We start from the raw sequence: 20,674 nt of genomic DNA, 5'->3' as shown, positions 1-20,674 counted from the left end.
ACCATTGCCTCTTCTGTCGCACAGTTTTCAGCATAAGCTGAAAGCCATGTACAGTGTGCCCACATATGACACACAGTACAACCTTGTGTTGGATAGTCCCAGAAGGTTTGATAAACACTTATGTAGAAAGACCTTCCTGGCGGTAAGAGCTGTTCAACAGTAGAATACGCTGCCTCATTGCCTAGTGGTGTCTCTCTCTTTGGAGTTTTCTAAACAGAAGCTGGATGGCCATCCAGTTGAGGGTACTTTGACTGTATATTTCTGCATGGCAGGAAGTTGGACTGGAGGGCCCTTGTGATCTCTTCCAATTCTATGATTCTATTATTTCCAATCCTTAAAAGGATGTTTTTTACAACTCCCAAGAAAATAAACAGGCCCATCAAAGGTGTGGGTTATCAACCACATGACTAACCCAAACATTGCATGTCACAATATACTCATGGAAGTTGTCCACTGACATAATCTGAATTGGGCATCAGGTGCTCTTGGAAATTAATAAGTAAAATCACATTAACCACCATCAAACCCCTCTACAGGATTGCAAGGTTGATAATCTTAGTCTTTGGTTTCATACATAAAATGGACCTCAGGTCTGTTACAGACTGCCAAAATAAAGCTGCTTCGAGTCTCTTTGGAGGTATGCTATTTAAATGATGCATGGGTCCTAAGAGTCCAGAGGTCGCGCCAAAGCCACACTCCATTCCTAAACACTGGAGTGCAGCTTTGGTGCAGCTTCCGGATTCTTAGGATGCATGCATCATTTATTATTATTATTATTATTATTATTATTATTATTATTATTATTATTATTATTATTATCCTTTATTTATGAAGCGCTGTAAATTTACACAGCGCTGTACATACAATCTTTTAGTTAGACGATTCCCTGCCCTTGGGCTTACAATCTAAAAAGACAAGACACAGAAGGAGAAGGGGGTGGTGGAGGGAAAGGGTAAGAGGTCCAGCAGTTCCTCTCTACCTCCAAGGCCTGGACCAAGGGAGATGGACTGCAGGGAGGGCGAGGCTTCATAATGGATGGTTAATCATTTTCCAGGGAAAATACATACTCTCAAGTAGGATAATGCATATACAGTACATAGCAATACAGGAAATGGTTCAATAAACAGGCACCACAAGAACATCAAATAGTAAGCGACAATTATGCAATGCCTGGGAAGGCTTCTCTGAACAGGATGGTTTTCAACTCCGTTTTGAAGCTGGTTAAAGAAGTGATGGCTCTTGCTCGTGGGGGAAGAAGGTTCCAGGAGTGAGGGGCAGCGAGTGAAAAGGGGTGAATCCGGGATGGGGCAGAGGAAATCCTGGGCTGAGACAGCAGACCTTGACTACCAGAACGGAGGGCCCGAGTGGAAAGGTGAGGAGAAAGAAGGTCTGATAAGTAGGGAGGGGCCAGTCCATGGAGGGCTTTAAACGTGGACAGCAGGAGCTTATACTGAATGCGGAAAGGGAGGGGGAGCCAGTGAAGGGATGCCAACACAGGAGAGATGTGGTCAGAGCGGTGGGTGGAAGTGATAATGCGTGCAGCTGAATGCTGAAACAGCATACCTCCAAAGAGACCCGAAGCAGCTTTATTTTGGCAGTCTGTAACAGGCCTCAGTTTCTAAAATGTATTCATTTAAAACATTTTAGAAACTGAGGCCCGTTTTATGTATGAAAACAAAGCCACAGCCACCCAAGTGTTGCCAAGTGTTTGCCCAATATTAACATCCTCATTGCAGGCAGAGAAAAAAACTGACATGGGGGGGGGGGGGGGGGGGGGGGGTTCTGCAAGAATAATCTGAGCCAAAATTGTTAAAAACCTGCCTGCCAGATCCTATTTCAGCACTCTGCTCCAAGAGCTGAAGGCCTAACAGAGACCACAGCTTCCCCAAACTGGAGCTTTTGAGATGTGTTGGACTATAACTCTGATGCTGGCTATGGTGATCCAACACATCTGAAGGTACTCAAATTGAGGAAGGTTAGCATCCATGAAATATAGTCACTAGGGATAGGAGACAGACAGACACAGAAGCCTAAATCTGTTGTCAACTATGTGGACTCCACAATTTACAAACCTTACACAGTTTACAGTTGTTCAGCAAAACACTATCCATAGATTCTGAAACTGTTCAACAGTTCTGAAGATCAAAAATTTGATTTAAACCATTTTTAAAGAATATGCCAAAGATTTCTGGCAGTCAGTTCCATGTTACACACCAGACCCCATGCAAAGTCCAAGAAGTGTGTGTTTAAGCTTTTTTAATACAAACAGCAACTCTACTTGCTGAAAACACTATGGAGTTTCCTGGTCCAAGAATCCTCTATTCAATTTGCTGTTTAACTTTCATCTTCTTCTCCTGCCATTATTTGCATATTTCAAATTAGTGCAAGAGAAACTCAAACCATAACAAGTTTTTTTAAAAGGTTTAATGACTCTCTGCCTTTAAAGCAGCATGCATACTTCCAGTTCCAAATAACTACTGGGAATATTCTAGTCCAAACAGTTGAAAGACAGCTTTCCAGTGAGCACTGGTAGATTCCATCATCAGCAGTAATGTATTATTAGAATTTTCACAAGCCATACCAGACAGCCAGTACCCATTTCCTTTTCTTCCTCACAGACTCTACTTTAACCTAATATACCACAAGATATCACTATACTAGGCCCTCTCCTGCTGTCCACTAGATAAAGCAGAACACTATAGGCCCAGAGTCATTGTGCCATCATCTAAATTTAGAAACTATATAAAAGAGGAAGAAAATGGAGTAGTGGAATAATGTCCTGAGATATGTCTACAAATGTTTCACTAGCCAACAAATCTGGGCTGGGGAACCTATGGCCCTACAATTCCCATAATCCTTTATCACTGGTTATGTTAGCTGGAGCTTCTCAAAGCCACAGACCAAACATCAGAAGGGTTAAAAGTTCTGCATCCCTGCAATAAAGCAAGGAGGAACAGAACAAGTATATATAGCATCACTTGGACATCAAATCAAAGGCTGGACTAAAGCTAGAAATTATCATGGGAAAAGATGTAATTCCTTTTGTACCTAGACATGCTTCTGAATACACAGCACCTGCTCATATCCACCCACTCACTCCACAATGAAAACTGCTTTTCACATTTCCAGAATCTGTGAGTAGATTTATGTTTGTGCGGAACTCACACTGGAAAAGCTTAGAAAAGCCTATTGAGTGGTTCTGTTTATTCTGTATACACATGTATTCTGATTCTTTTGACCACAGAAGAAAACAAATGAACCATGCACAGTACAAACGCATTCATCCCATCCCTATATATCCCACTGTGCTTATCCTCTAGTGATGTCAAAGGCAAGGGGAGTTGAACAGGAATATGCAAAAGGAGAAAAATATTTTCCATGAAATTTTGGATTAGGAAATATTTTTATTTTAGAATTATGAATAAAATGTTCATATATGCTTCCTGGCTGTGACTCCTGTATAATGACTTCAAACCAAACATGGAGCCTGAAGTTTGATAGGAATCTTTAAAATGCTGCCAAACACTGAACATCTTCAGATATTGCAGTCAGGGATTCTGCCAAGCATATCCAACTTACAACATAGAGGCAGTGAGAGCCACTTTGGTGTAATGGTTTGAGCTTTGGACTATGGTTCTGTGGACCAGGGATGAAATCCCTACTCAGCCATGAAAACCCACTGGGTAACCTTGGGCAAGTCACACTCTCAGCATCAGAGGAAAGCAAAGGCAAACCCCTCTGAACAAATGTTGCCAAGAAAACCCTGTAACAGGGTCGCCTTAGGTTCACTGAAAATCAGAAATGACTTGAAGGCACACAACAACAACAGAAACATGGTAGCAACTAATGACTGGAGCAGATAAGTAGGAAGGAGCTGCTTAAAGACACCCCACTGCAAGTGGGCCAGAACTGCAGCAACCGCACAGCCTGCTCACAAAGTGGGCTGCTGCTACAAGACCCAAGCCACACCACCAGGAACCAGATTATCCTGGCTCTTTTTTTGCTCTGGTCAGGAGGACTGGAGTGTGGTGTTGAAGCAGCTTCAGGACATTTTGGGGGCATGCATCATGTTGTTGTTGTTGTTGTTGTTGTTGTTGTTGTGTGCCTTCAAGTCATTTCTGATTTTCAGATCTGGAAAGGTTTCAGTTTAGACCTTGAAGGATATGAAAAATAAGTACCACATTACGGGGGTGTATGCACTGATGAAAAGAATTCAGCCTCACTTTGCATTTGCCTGGTCTGGAGTGACCCCCCACAATGACCTCGCAGTAACCCTGTTAACGTCACACATGTATAGACACATTGAGATGTTATCATCGTAACCAGCCACACATTTCCTGTGGCGAAGTTACTTCAGTGCAAGGGTGAGGTACACATCTCCATTCCATTTGTATTATTTTCAGTCACACTGCCATGTCTGCTCCTATTCCTCCCTCCTTTTCCCTGCATGCATCAACCTATCAACCAATAGTTGTTATTGTTTGCCTGTCAATCTACTGGATCAACTCTGACTGGATGCCTCTCCCATCCAATTCCATTTTCTCCTTCACATCCCACTGATGATCCCTCTTCTTTCCCCCACTGATCCTTCCCAATCAGCCTTGTGTTGACATTTTAACTGCAGTGAATGTATATATGCAGATCTTTACACGAGTGAGTGAGTGAGTGAGTACGTGCCCTCCCTCTTCCTTTGTCAGTCCAATCCCCTCCATCAGCCACTCATTCAGAGGGGAAGGGAACCAGATAGGGGGAATGAAAAAGAAGAGAAAGAGCACTCACTGCCTCATTCACTTGTTCATTCACTCATCCATGCAGAGATCTGTAGATAAACATTCGTTGCAGTAAAAAAGGTCAACACAAGGCTGATGGAGGGATCAGAAGGGGAAGGAGAGGAACAGCACATATGCTGGCTCAGTAACTCCTCACTCATTCACTATTGTGGAGATAGGCATACATATGCTCACAAATGATTGTTAAGTTTTTCCAGGCAAAAGCAAGGTAAAGGGCAGTGTTTAAATCAGATTTTTGGTGAAAAGCCTCGCATTGCCTGCAAATAATCATAAACGCTGTGTGCCTGGGTCTACCAGGTGAGTCCTGGGATTTCAGCCAGTGTAGGCACATCCATTATCTTCTTTCCTCCCTCACTCCCAATATCCATTTTCCTCCTTTAAAAATCCTAGAAAAACTCCTGCCTTCATGGTTTCAACATTCCAGAAATTTTCCAACTCTATCACCATCCCAATACTCAATTCTTCACAATGGTGAATTGTCTATAAATGATCCCAAATTTTGTGACCCAGTTTCAAATGAGGTCTTCCACACCCTTTCATAGCATTCAGCCCTTTTGGAGGGAAGAATGAACCAAAACATGTACAAACAGCACAAAAGGACACTAATTCAGAAATTAGTACCAGAATACATAAGTCCAGTAATAAGGATGGACATCCAGTTCCTTTGAAACTGTTTTTCTAGTTAGATTTCAGTGTTCTTCATATGCTTTATTTTCTGAGATTGCTGTTCTGTTCGCACAAGTCCCTTTGAGGCTCAGGCTGATCAAACTGGTAATTGAATTAGTTTGGCAAATATGTTTAAAGGAGTTCAAGCATAAGGCTTAAGTCTGTTGTTGCCCAGGCACCTTAATTAAGACATGTTTTGACAGGAAACATTAGAAGATTTTCGTTATTGCATTCTGTCTTGTTCAAGGTAGTATTTTAACCTCCCAAATAATCTTATGATGTAAATCAGGCAAAATAGCTATGACCTTAAAGGAACTCAAGTAAGATGGGTATGGATTTGAGCCTAGGTATGCCATGCTCAAAACTCAGCATTAATGACTACAAAGTGCCATCAGTCTAGCTCAGTGGTCCCCAAACTTTGGTCCTCCACATTTTCTAAACTTCAGCTCCCAGAAGCTCCAACAACTTCGCCAAAAGTCAGGAATTCTGGGAGCTGAAGTTCAAAACACTCGGAGGACCAAAATTTGGGAACCACTGGTCTAGCTAGTCACAATAATTTTCTAAGAATCTTTTAGGTTTGTTTTTCAGTATCATTTCCTTAGCATTTATATCAGGATTTTCATAACATTTATAAAGCTCTTTTAATGTACAACCAACAAAATCTATCTTGTCTGAGTTATCTTTATATTAAAAGGGCATTTCACATATCAGAGGCTAACTTGGGTTTCCCAGAATGCTTACATGTAACAAGATATGTGAACATAGCCAGACTTCTCAAAGTACAATGTCTGCAAATATATATTTACTGAATTCACGCTTTATATTTTTAAGGATTTTAAGGATATTCAACTGTAGTGTGTAAAGCAGTTTTCATCATATTTAGCATTTTAAAAAAACAATTCCTTTTTATAAGGTAAAGGAAAATAAAAATAGGGAGTGGAGCAGATAGGTGTGCACGAGCTGCCTGAGTCCACTCCAGCTGCAAGCAGGCTGGGACTGCGCCAACCCGCTCCCAAAGTTGACCATGGTTGCAGGACCCAACCTGTGCTGCCAGGAGCCAGATTGTCCCAGCTCCTTTTGATCCAGTCCAAAGTATCAGAGCACAGATTTGGGCCACTTTGGAAGCATGTGTCTAGCCTCCAAAGCAGCCAGAAACTGCTTCATTTGGCCTGTCTGTTCTGGGCCCAAGATAGATATTACTATAGCAAGATGGAATACAGCTACCTGAAATCTGAGTGCATGTCTCTCAGTTCTGATTCCATTATTCTATGCAGTGGACGAGTCTGTTGCCACAGAATTCAGTTATAACAAGATGAAAACCCATTAAATAAGAATATTTATAGATGACAAGTATGCTACCAAATACAATGATGTATATGCCTTCTACTTTCACCACCCACAAAACCTGCTTCTCCTCCTAGGAAAGTAGTAATGTTCATCTTGGCACAGTGCTAAAACAGGTTTTATATATGTCACAGAAATTCCTGAAGCAAAAGCTGTACAAGGAAGGTTTTCACCATGCAAATTCAATTGGGTGTACACACAAATATTTATATATAGGAGAAAGAGCTGAGGTATTCCTGGGAATAAAGCAGAAGGTCCTATGGTGGATTCACACCTGCTTCTCATGTAGCACTGCTATCTTTTCATCTCATTGAACAGGTTCTGGAAGCAAAATGACATTGCAAATATAGCTGATGAAGTTGTCTAACTTCCCAAATTATGAAGTGCACCAACTCTCTCAAACTTTCTATGAACTACAAAACACCAACAGGACCACTTCCAGCCTCACTAAATGCTATTCTGCAACTACTCACCAATGTATGTTTCATACATAGCCTGTGGTCCACCTGATTTCTCACCTTTTCCTGCTGGTGGTCATTTCTGCACTGATGTGGGGCTTGCAGCAAATGTCACAGTGAGAATGTTCCTGTTATGCCTGTTATGTCATGCCTGATTCCATCATCATCATCACCACCACTATCATTACCAAAACATGCCTTTCTCCCAAAACTGAAACCCAAGAGTTGCCAACATTTTTTAAAGTCCATTCTTTGGTTTTCCATTTTCTCTACATAAAATCTTATATATGGTTAGTGCCATCTGGGCAACAGCCACCTCAGGAAATAGAAGGTAGGATAAGGAGAGGTACTAAAAGACAGGCCACATGGTATATGTAGCTCCCAAGCCTTTTTTTATCTTTCCTTCCCTCACAAAAAACATACTTTTAAAGTATACTGACTGCAGTCCCCATTTCTATCCATGTTTGATCCCAGGTATGAGAACTCTTTTACCACTTCTATTTCTTCATTGTCTAGGTTGAATTTCAAGATTCTCCATTGTCATTATTTTTGTTTTCTTTATGTTCAACAATAGACCTGCCGTTGCACTTTCTTTCTTGATCTTCCTTGGTAGTCGATCCATGTATGGGAGGTCTTCTGCTAGTATTATGGTGTCATCTGCATATCTTAAGATTGTTGATATTCCTTCCCCCTATTTTCACTCCTCCTTCTTCTTTGTCCAAGCCTGCTTTTCTTACAATATGTTCCGTATATAATTTGAACAGATAGGGTGATAAGATGCAGTGCCTTGTCTGACCTTTTAGCCAATTGGGAACCATTCTTTTTCTCTGTCTTCTGTTCTAACAATAGCCTTTTGTCCCAAGTACTATCAGGACTATCAGATCTCTTTAAGGGTGTTCCATAGCCTTTCATGATCTTTGCAGTCAAAGGCCTTGCTATAGTTTATAAAGCACATATTGATTTTCTTTAGGAATTCCCTAATGGGCTCCATTAGCCATTGTATGTTTGCAATGTGGTCCCTAGTACCTCTTCCTTTTCTGAACCCTTCTTGGCCCTCTGGGACTTCTCACTCCATGTATGGTTGGAGTCTATATTGCAGAAGTTTGAACATAATTTTGCTTGCATGGAAGATTAGTGCTATGGTCCTATAGTTGCTGTGGTCCTTTGGGTCTCCTTTTTTTGTGGATGGAGATGTATATGGTTTCCAATCTGCTGGCCATTGCTGTGTTCTCCATATCTGTTGACATATGTTGGTTAGCACTAGGCTTGACTCTGTCAATATGGATTACAGCAGTTCAATTGGAATATCATATCTGTTCTTGGTTATTTGTTTTTTGCCATCTCTCTTATTGCAGCATCCACCTCACTTTTTAGAATTCGGGGTTTATGTTCATATGGCTCTTCATCCCATGTATCCTTCATTTTCTGCATCCCCATTTGGCCCAGAAGACCAGTGCCAGTGCCAGTACCAGCACCAGAGCAGCCGAGGTGACTGAGGAGGGAGAGGGGCCAGGTGAGAGCGGCTCCTTTAAAACCAGCTTGCTAGCTGCATCCCCAGACGGCCCAGAAGACCAGTGCCAGTACCAGCACCACCATGCGCAGCTGTGAGGAGGCGGGGGCCAGTGGGAGCGGCACCCGTCCAAGCCGGCTCACTGGTGAAGTTTCCAAGCCAGCCAGGACACCAGAGCACTCCAGCCCCAGTGCCAGAAACATCATGTGCAGGCGTGAGGAGGCAGGGACTGGTGGGTCACCGGTGAAGCCTCCAAGTCAACATGAACTAATATTACAACAGCAGGAGTATATAGTAGTATAAGGTGGTTGTTAGAATTTGATAGTATTGATAGATAGTATTTGATAATATTTGATTGTTTTCTTAATTGTTATCTATTTTATATTTTATTGTATTTTAATGAGATTTTGCTGCTGTGATTGTATTTGGATATTTGATATTGAGTTGAGAGTATATATTAATAGACTTTAATATTATTAATTTAATTGTATTTTGATTAATTTAACTGTATTTAGTTAAGGTAAGGGGTTGAATTTTAGTTGTATATTTGCTAATGTAATTATTTACATCATTGTTTATGCATCTTTGTAAACCGCTTTGATCTGTTGGAAAAGTGGTATATAAATAAAATTATTTATTATTATTATTAACATCACCATCATAATCCCAATGAAAGTTACTTCCCGCACCTGAAGCTGCTCTCATTTCTTGGAAGAGAAGTCTGCTTTGCATAAAAATGGAGAGCAGGAGTTTGAAAAGCATACACAACCAAGTTTTGAAAACACATCTACTTTTAAAATAAAGAAACCTAATAAAAAACACACCTGAAGAATAAAGGTCATAATATTGGCTCAGTTTGTTTCTACTGTGTAGTGGAATAACAACATTTACCTTTATTTATTTAGAGACACAACTATGTACCTCCTGAGGTCAGATTTAACAGGTCAGCCCAGGAAAAATGTAAGGTGTTTACAACTTTTAAAAGGATTTGTCAAGACATCATCATCAAATTTTACTGGGTCATAATATGTAATTTGCTTTCAATTGTTCAAACTCTTAACAAACAATGACAAGCTGACTGGTTTCAGGTTCTGCAGGAGAGTCAAAAAAGGAGCAACCCCACATAAATATCAATTACTCATCCACTTGTCTCTGACATGCTTTTTTGCGTGTGCATTCATGAGAAAAACCAGCTTCACATTATTTGACTAAACAGTAATTGAGGCCTTTACAAAAATTGTTCCTACTGGAGATTCCAGCTCGGTAGCAGCTGACAATGATCACAGAAACAAGAAGAAAAAAGACCAGTTTCAAGTTCAGTGGTGAAGAGCCAGGTTCTGGGTTAACCTAGACATGCTAGTTTTAACATATGACAGCTTTTATTTAACTTTTCTGGGACACCTGGGGGGGTGTATGTGTGTAGTGTTTCTCAGAAGTAGCATGTTAAGTCCAACACATACTTATTAAGAATAAATTAAATTGGACAAAGTGCAAATGATTTCTCAGTAAATATGCACACATTTCAACTGTACATCAGAGTACTTAGGTAGTAGCAATTATGACGTCCTTAGTCATGGAAAGCTATTAACTAGCAAACATAATCTAGTTCCATCTTCTCCAGCTAAATCTCCTCCAAGTGTGATAAACTACAACTCCCATCATGGTCAATGGTCATGATGGCTGGAGATGGTAGAAGTTATAGTCCAATACAACGTCTGTAGGGTATCAAATTGGGGAAGCCTGAACTAGTTCAAGAACACTCCTTATTTTTCTGCCTAAAGTTAAATAAATGACTGCTAAGAATCTGTAACTACTTTTGTAGGAATTACTCATTATTGATTTAGATTAGATAATCTAAGGACCAGCAACATTGTAGCATTATTCAGGAGTCTGAGTGTGCCTTCAAGGCACCTATTGACTTTTGGTGACACCATGAATTTCATACGTTTTTCTTAGGCAAGGAATATTCAGGGGTGGTTTTGCCAGTCCCTTCCTCTGAAATATTGCCTACAGAATAGTTAGGTTACAAAACTACTGCTGAATGCCTCAGGCTGAAAGCTACCCTGAAGATAGAATGTTTACCCATTTCTGAAATAATAGTTTACATTTTTAGCTGCACCATTTTCCATTTACTCAAACAATGCAGGAGTGGCTGGATGGGTGTAGTTGTCTATTTTGATACCAATTTTATTTTAAGCACCTGGGGCTGCAGTGATGTATAAACTTACATGGGAGAAAGAAGTAAAGCTTCCTTCTCAAGAAATATTGTGCTGTATAAAATTGCACTAGGTGTCAGGTAAGGAGACATACAAGAAAATGGACATCATTTCTCATTACTGTACTGTAAAAAAGAAAGTCTTATTAGTGCATAAAGATTTTCACTGAACTTCTCATACTCCCTGTTTCTCAAATGTGCAATTTGAAACAGTTTTATACTACTAGATATGAAGAAAAAATTGCACCCATTTTCAAAGACATTTAAATTGTGATAAAATGCATTTTCTATGTTTGGGGAGGCAAATATATGTTCTGATTTTTTAGTTATATTCGGAAAAGTGCAGTTTAAAGAATGTGCATTTGTTGACAGTGGCACTGGCAAGGCATATATGTTGGCTCTATTAATGTACAAGTAGCTTTCTTCATATACAGAGCTGTCAAAACACAAGTGACATTCCTGTATTCCAACAGCATTTTTTTTAGTTGAAGTAACTTATTGAGCATTAAGTGTCAGCAGCATGTACAAGCTTATGAGTCAAGATTTTTATTTACTTTTATGGAGATCTAGAGTATTAACACTGTAATGTTATGTGTCTGAAGTAAAGAGCAAATACACGAGCAGTATTGACTTTGGGCAGTGTAGACTGAAAATGAAATATTACTTCCAGGGAAGTTTACTGTAACACATTACTGTAATTTTTGCAGTTTAGTTTATTTGACTGCTCAAAGCATTTCAGCAAATGTCCTTGTTTTTCTTCAAGAGCAAGATTCTTAAAAGAATTCAGCTATTACACATGTTATGATGTTCACAAGGTATTTTCATAAGCAGTTCCTCAAGATGTGGCCAAACATTTTGATGATTAGTACATCGGTAAGCAGTATAGACATGTACTTGCTACAGCTATTGATTCAAGGTTGCTGGTAAGTCGAAACTGAATCTCTCCACACCTTCTTCCCAAAGGGTACAATCTCATGCACGGTTATGTGAGAATAATCTACACTGAATTTAGTCAAGCTTACATTTAAACATGCATAGGTTCACACTAAGAATCTTAATTTGCATTTCATTACTGTTAAAGCTTCTCAGTGTTCAGTTTAATTGCACATTGAAATTAAATAGGGATGCTTAATTCTAAATCTCTTTCCATTAAAAAAACCCCCACCTTTTTAACTGATCAATAAGCATTTTTTCCAATATTATTCTGCTCATATTCATTTACTAGCATATGAAGGAGAACAGTAGGGAAGAACTGTTCTCGACATCTAGCTGTATAAAGGGTCCTAAAGTAAACACAGAATTAGACATAATTAAATCAGTTGATTTGAGTGTGTTCAAGTATGTCTAAAATCTGCGCTGGAATTAGGCCAAGGAGTTTTTATATGCGGGGAGTATCAAGCAGGCAACCTTTCCCTAATTCCAAGTCATGCAACACCTGGGAACCATTTCATTACTCTATCTGCTGTCACTGTGAAAAGCAATGTTAATAAGATCTTTTGGCAGTACTGTATTATAAGTAATGATTGATTTAATTTCAAAGAGCTAATGAATTAATGGGAATTTAAAAGTATCTTTGGCTGGAATTTTTGCAAACTTTGGAAGCAGACAGGAAGAAAATGCTGTAAAGCTATTACAAAACCAACAAATGCAATCCTGACCTGTCAGCCACTTTAATCCAGCTCTAAACAAGGCTATGTCACACCAGCTAATTAATACTAAAGAAAAGGTGTCTACAAATTACTTCAGTTGTTCATTGCTTTCTACATTTTTTGTTTTTCATACATGAGCTGCTTGGCTGCTGTATATACTCGACTATAAGTCGACATCATGAGTTTTGATATGACCGGTGGATAAATTGAGGGTAAAATTTAGGGGCATATTAGAAAGGACCTAAAGGATGAAGCAAAATAAAACAATGTCAAAGAAGGTACAAATTTTCATCAGATATAATTGTTTGTTTTCACTCTTAAGGCTGGATGGGTGGGAGGTCATGCTTCCAGGACAGATTATACCCCCTTTCAACAGGGAATGGTTCCTTCTTTTAAATAAGTGTTAAGATACAGTACTTAAATGGACCCATGGATAAGTCAACTCAGTTTTTTAGGGTCAATTCTTTGACTTAAATTTCTAGGCTTATACATGGGTATATACAATATGTCACAAAACTAGTTGCAAAAATAGTTTAAATAAATAAATAAGGTAATACCCAGATCAAACTACAATTTCCAAACTGTTGTTTAATCATGATTTCTTGCAATTAGGTCTTATTGTAAAACCAACTTTGAAGGATCCAAAATTATCATATGAATGCTGTGTGACTAGGAAAAAAAGCTCTGTAATAATCAGACAGTTTAATAGCAGAATCCTATACATGCTGAAAACTATGTCCTGCTGAATTCAATGGGATTTGAACTCAGGTAAACAGGCACACAGTTGCAATGTAAAAAGACAATAGTTTTTTTTTCCAATTATGAATGAGTCTTTTCCCGTACTGATTATGATTTTCATTATTTGTTTCCTGCTCTGTGTGTGTGTGTGTGAGAGAGAGAGAGAGAGAGGGAGCGAATACACACACACCTTCAAGTCACCTGTCAACTTATGGTGACCCCATGAATTTCACAGGATTTTCTTAGCAAAGAATGTTTAGGTGTCTTTGCCAGTTCCTTAGTCTGAAATATAGCTTACAGCACCTAGTATTCGTTGGCAGTCTCTCATCCAAGTACTAACTAGGGCTGAACCTGCTTAGCTTCAAAGATCAAGATATTTAGCATATTTAGGCCAGCTTTTTACATGCATTTATATTTTAACATTACCAGTTGCCAATATGGGCTTAAGCCAGTTTATTTTTCAACAGATACAGAGCTTATCACTGAAGAACTCATGACAAGAAAGCAGTGTTACTTGAGACAGAGAAGTAATCATTTGAACACATAGAATTTTATGATTCTGAGTAACTGTAAATATTTAGTCAGCCAAGTACATTGAAGCCAAAACTTTCTGTCATATGGTGAGTTTTCAGTGCACAATAAAGATCTTCAGCACACAGCTGCCTATATATTTAGCTACTTACAGAGCAAACAGGTACAGTGAAGCCCACTGTGTAGAGGACAGTGGATGTGATGGTACTGTCATGGAACGGATACTTGATGCTGTCATCATTACAGAAAAAGCCCCTCTGATACGGCTTTATTTTTGCCAAGTTTAGAACAGCAAGGGGTAAGCCAGCTGTTGGGGGAAGGGAAAAAATACAATGTTAAATATATATATATATATATATCTTGTGTGTATGTGTGTATGTGCATGTGTGTGTATTTTAATCAAGCAGAGAGGAAACTACTGAGCTACATGCAACACTCAAGAGTTTCGCCAAGGCAGGGAAGGGAATTGAGTATCATGCAATGCACAAAAACTGCCTACACCACGAAGCCCCATGAAGTGGTCTGCCCCTTTTATCAGCAACCAGGCCAGCCAAGAATTACAGAAATTAGAATGGTACTGAATTCAGAGCTCTTGAATATCCAGAAAGGTCCTTTATACACAAGGCAAATTATGGAACAAACTAGATACTGGATCAACAACATCAGAAAAAGTGTAAAAGTGGACAAGTCCCTGAAACGTGAATAAAACTTAAGTAACGACAATATCTGCAGGATACTCCAGACCTATTTTTCTGGATGCTTTTAAAATATCATGTCTTCAGATTACACCAGCCGTCTTCAACCCAGTGCCTTCTAGATGTATTGGGCTAAAACTCCCATAATTTTCAGACAGTGTAGCTATTGACCATGTTGGCTAGAAGTAATGGAAGCTATAACACCTCTGTAGTACAGTCAGCCCTTCTTATACACAGATTTTTTTAATACATGGATTCAAGCATCCGTGGTTTGAAAATGTTAAAAAAGTATAAATTTGAAATATCAAACTTTGATTTTCCATTTTTTATAAGGGACACCATTTTCCTATGTCATTATATTTAATGGGACTTGAGCATCCACGGATTTTGTTATCCATGGGGGATCTTGGAACCAAACCCCAGTGTATAACAAGGGTCCATTGTATATCAGATTGAAAAGGTTGACTTCAAGAGAGACATCACTGGGGGAAAATGTGTGAAATGTAGTGTCAAGAACACTAGCAACTAAGCTGAAGGTTAGAAGAACCAGTTTGAGCTACTAGAGATGTAGAAAAGTGTTTCTTGAACAGTCATGGAATCATCACCATTTAAGAAAGTGAAGTGTTTGACAAAATTCAAATATTTCAGGAGTAAGCCTCTCTCTGCAACTGTAGTGCACTTTAACTGCAGTCTCATGGACGAGGAGTGCTGTCAGCACAATTCAAAATAATAATTTAAAAAATTCAGACCTGAGAGTCCTCTTCTTTATATTTAAGACTTTCATGCTTTGCACCATGACATCCAATGAAATATCTTATGGACGAATAAATCCAGCATGTTGGATTTTCCTCTGAAATCTTATTATAACCACTATGATCATGTCTGGAAACAGGATAGATCAAAGTGCCCAGATGTCCTCAGTTTGGGAGCTACAATTTTGTTTGTTCTTCTGGATCTGTCTCTGTGGCATATCTGTGAGAATTCTATGCTTTGTGGGCATCTTGGTACAGTTTATCTGTTCACTCCATCTCTTAAGACTTCTGTATGTATCTTGTGTTTACATGCTTCTCATAGTTCTTTCACAGGACCTATATCACTTTTTGTACACACATCCTGCTATGAGGAATCACAATTGTAGAGACTCAGTTAAAACACTATATTTCTCCCAATATGAGGATCCAGGGCATTAAAAATTTGAGCTGGCATCGTACCTAGACCTGACACACTTTTGTGTAGCTCTACATAGTCTTTGTAAACATTCACTGGCAGCCTGCACTTTATTGTCATTTTTTTTATAACCTGGGTGCCATGACACTGGAAGAGATGGAAAAAGGAAAATTGGCATACTCAGGAACCAAATCTGTCAGCTACATAATGAAATTATAAATGACCTTAGTAAAGTGGCTAGCCTTTGAAGTTAACACAATAATGGATTATGTACTCTAATCAGGACCTATCCCTCCCCATGCTTCATATTTACCAATTAGGCCCTGATATATGGAATCCATGATCCAGAAATAAGACAATGGCTTGGATTCCAACTTCCACAATTGGTATTAAGTCAAAGGGCTTTGCCACCTTGCTTGGCAGCTCCATTTTCCCTACACAGCACTGCTACTGGGACTGAGAAATCCTCCAGAATATCATGGGAAGTAGTGCAGGAAGTTTGCAGTGCAAATCAGTGCAAGTCTGTGGGGCATTTGTGCAAGCCACAGCACCATACTTTTGCATCTTTGAACCTTAACATCCAAGCTATGAACTAGGGTAAAAACCATTGTGGGTACAGAGATTGAGTGTTAAAGGGTATGATGATAGGAATAGCAGAAAAGGTATGGTTGGTGTAAGGAGGAAAGTAATGTAGATTAAATGAACATAGGCATGAATGCATGCTATTACCGAGGAACCAGAACTTGGAAGAACAGAATCATGTAGCCAAAAAACAAAAGACCAGTCTCAACATGTTAACACAGACAAGAATCTATTTCAAATCTCCAGCATACTAATGCCTAGCTTTACATTATCCATCCAATTTATTCTTCATACCTTATTCAAAGCTAAAAAAGTAGCAACAGGTATTTTTAAAAGATACACAAATGTGTAATCCTTGATCTTCTTTGAGAACAGAAATGATCTCTACTAATAAATTGTAACTAACTGTTGCAACAACTGCAGAATAGATAATTAAAAGCAGAAAAGGCCCTTCATACCATGGGTGACATTCATGTTTGTAGCTGGGATTGCAAATCCCAGTAGCACTACATAGAGCAGCCAAACTAAAGAAGGTTGGGAGTTGCAATCAAATGGGAGAGGCAGGATACAAACAAATATTTTATTATTATTTATTATTATTGCAGTAAAATTTCTGTTCTACATGGAGACATAACCCACAGGAAGAAACTTACACTACTCACAACAGAAGAGTTACAATACATAATCAGTTCTCAGAACAAGTGACAACTTCAAACAAGGAGCCTAGGAAGCTGTTGCCTGTTCAAATTCAGGCTTCCCCAAATTAACAGATTTGTTAAACCACATCTTCCATCATACCTTGTTGAACTTTCTAGACAAGGGATTCCCAAATTTGGTCTTCCAAGTGTTTTGGACTACAGCTCCCAAATGCTGCAACAAACTTGGTCAATAGTCAGGAATTCTAGGCACTGAAGTCCAAAACATCTGGAAGACCCAAGTTGGGGAATTATGGTTCCAGACCAACACATCTAGAATAAAAGAGATTGAGGAAAGATCATCATTTTATGGAATGCAACTCTAACTAAATATATGCAAGACTACTTTGAGACAATATGTTTCAGTATTCAGTATGATCCAGTCACCATCATCCCCCTTGTCAGATGAGACTGGGTTACAGACTATGTTTAATGATACTTTCTATATCCTTAGATAATTTTTTTAATTCCTGCACTCAACAAGAAATGGTAAGCAAAAGGGCAAAATGGCATTTGATCTGATCCTGAATAGCTGCTTTCGAACTGGAGTCACGGGAACTATTACACATTGAATCAGGAATAAAAAGGTCATGTGTGTGTTTAGAATAAAACATTTTGACATTTCTTCATATAATTTTTAAAAACTTGATACTCTTGGTTGGTTTGTTTATTCTTTTAAATCTGAGTTTTCTTTGGCCCTGTGTAAGAAAATTAAGAAATGTGAAACGTTGAGAGTGACAACATTTTAAAAACAAATAAACTACATGAAGATATTTCAAAATGTTTCAGCCTGACACAAATATGAAGTTTCATCCCCGTTTGAAGCAGTTCCTGTGAGTATAGAATAACAGCAGCTGTGCATGATCAGAGCAAATACCACTGTCTTCCAACATCCTTGTTCCCAGAGTAGCCACCCCTATGTCCAGAGAAAAGCCCAGAGGGCATAAGCATAATAGCAACCTCTTGCTCATGCTCTCTGTCATGTGACATTGAGAGTCATGCTGTTCACACTGTCTACTCAATCAATTAAGTAAAGAGAATACTGCTTGCATTCTTTCACAATGTTAGAACCAATTGTTCTGGCTGAAAAGGTTAAAGGGAAGGGAGGGGAAGCCCACAGGAAATCCTCAATATAAAACACGGATGTCCACGGGAAAAGGAGTGCCAAAGTGTTAATATCTGCAGAAGTGAAAAATGTGCTTCCCTTGGCAATAAAAAAATAGTCTGCACAGTTAGGTTTTTTCATTAGCCTGTTTAGGAAAACATTTCAGTTAAGAATGTTAAACCGTGAAAGAAGCATGGCACATTGCAAAGATAGCTCAATATGACTGATTAAAAAGATGCCCACTGATAATCTTTTGCAAATGCAACAAGTACTCCACTGATTCATGCTGTAATTTTTGAAATCACAAGCCTGATTAATAGTCAGCATTTTTCAAGGGTTGAAAACAAAGTACAAAGGGCTCAGGGAAATTTTCTCTCAATGGGTCTATGACTGGAGTTAGGAGAATTTGCATGCAGCTGCATGAGATTGCAGCAGACAGAGCAGAGCTGGTATCCTTGGCCATTAAAAAGATCTGGGGTTCGAGGAACAAACAAAAGCAATAAATGATATCTGTCAGGAACAACATCAGGCTCTGGCAACAGAGTGTCCACCAAATTTGCTTTTATTGTGTCAAAATACAAAGACAGCATTGGTTTCAGAAAAATTCTGCTGGTAAACAAATCAGAAAGCAAAAGAGGAGGAGTTAGTGTATAAGACAACACCAAGGTAGAGGCAGAATTTTTAAAAAAAAAACCAAGCATAATAAACAGTCATATTAGCCACAAGTAAAAAATAAATAAAAATCTATGTTAGGGCAACATCCTTATTATGTCAAGAAAACAAGTCACAAAATTGTGTGCAACATCGCAGGTTCTCTAAAATTCTTATTAAGCTAGATGTTAAACAAAGCAAAAGGAGCAAGAAAGGTTAGCTCAGTGGTTCTCAAACTTTTTCGGGCTGCTGCCCCCTTGTTTCTTGATTGACAACCTTAGCACCCCCCTAACACCTATTTCTTGATATTAGGTCTACTGTTCTACTGAAAATTCAAAACAACCAATCTAGCACGATAAAGTTAAAGAAGCATATGTATTTCACAGATAAAACATAACTTGGTAAAGCAATTTAATGTTTTTATCAACTTAAAAAAAATTAATTCATGTCCCATCTGTAAAACATTGTCTTTTGTATATTTTATGTGCTTTTATATGGTTTTTAGATAATTTTAAATCTTTTATGTTTTTATTGTAATGTTTCTGAATTTATTTATTTATTTTAACCTGTGAGATACTTTGGGTCCCTTTCTGGGAGAAAGGCAGCAGTACAAATGTAATAAATAAAATAAACTCATAGTTTTTATGGGATAAGTGAGCCATGGGATGGATGGTGCAGGGATATTAGTTTTTCAGCATCAGGCTGGTAGCCACTAAGAAGAAGTCTTAGATCCCTATGTTCACTTCTTTTCAATGTCTTTCTTTGCTTGGAAAGATGTTGAGTGACTGCACTGAAACTTCACAGTACTAAATATGACGTTGGGAAGGCAATAAAGTTCCTCTTGACTTTCACAGGTCAGAGTAGCAAGAAGAATGTGTCTGTCTGTATGTATATGTGTGTAACCAAAAATCTTCATATGGTTTTTTGAAATTTGGCCTCAACTCATTGTCATTTTGGAGTGAAATCAGTTCCTCCTCCATCATTCCTGCCTGCCCTCAAAAATACCAGTGCTGAGGCTTCACTACAAGATCTGGCAACAAAAAAAGAGCAGAGATATTCTAAGGGAGGAAAGCCAGTGATGGTGCGATGGGATGGCTGGGGCACCTCTGAGCAGAGCTGGCTCTGTTGCAGGTGAGAGGATGGTGGGGTCTCCTGGTGACAGGGGATCAGAGAGGGAGGCTTGGCCCGCCTTCCCTTCCCTTCCCCCCATCCTTTCCCTTCCCTTCTCCTCCCCCTTCCCCATGAGATACTAAATAAGTTGTTTCAGCTTATATATTACTCCCTTTAGCAACTGTTCATTGATTAATCTATAAAACCATTTTAAAATTCACTTTATTTTATCAATGTTAGTAAGTAAATGTAAAGGTAGTCCCTTGACATGAATGTCTTGTGGTAACTGACTGTAGGGGACAGTTTTCATCCCTGTTACTAAGCCAAAGAGCCAGTGTTGTCCGAAGACAATTCATGTAACCAGCATGACAGCCACGAATGCTGTTACGTTCTCACCGAAGTGGTATCTATTTATCTATTTGCATTTGTATACTTTCGAACCACTAAGTTGGCAGAAGCCAGGACTAGTGACAGGAGCTCACCACATTATGCAGCACTTGGGTCAGGCCTCAAATTGCCAACTTTGCGATATTCCAGTCATCAGAACTGCCATCTTAACCACTAAGCCACTGCATCTTGTTATGTTAACACACTATGTAGCTTATGTATTTCCTTTCCTTTTGCCATATACCCTCCTCTCTCCCAACAAGATCAACATCCTTGAAGGAAATTCTGTAGTGATAAAAGGCATATACTGTACATTTTACTTGCCATCTGTCTGCACAAGGCACTAGGAAGCTGCAGCTAACCATTGCTTCCTGGAAAATG

The 20,674-nt window shown here is 39.0% G+C and overlaps 1 protein-coding gene across 2 annotated transcripts in view; it reads right to left on the bottom strand.

The window, feature by feature from the left end:
• The window catches only part of PLPP1 (phospholipid phosphatase 1), a 113,045-nt gene that overhangs the window by 75,732 nt on the left and 16,639 nt on the right, over positions 1-20,674 (bottom strand). Inside the window, exon 2 of one of the 2 annotated variants that reach the window (XM_042453817.1) lies at positions 14,054-14,208. The exons of the other annotated variant lie outside the window; for it this stretch is intronic. Within the exon in view, the coding sequence (XP_042309751.1) occupies positions 14,054-14,208 (155 nt within the window). The remainder of the gene's footprint in view (positions 1-14,053; positions 14,209-20,674) is intronic. 2 annotated transcript variants of the gene reach the window in all.

The sequence above is a fragment of the Sceloporus undulatus genome, chromosome 2 (assembly GCF_019175285.1).
Source record: "Sceloporus undulatus isolate JIND9_A2432 ecotype Alabama chromosome 2, SceUnd_v1.1, whole genome shotgun sequence".
NCBI lineage: Eukaryota > Metazoa > Chordata > Lepidosauria > Squamata > Phrynosomatidae > Sceloporus > Sceloporus undulatus.
This window is presented reverse-complemented; position numbering and strand designations above follow the sequence as displayed.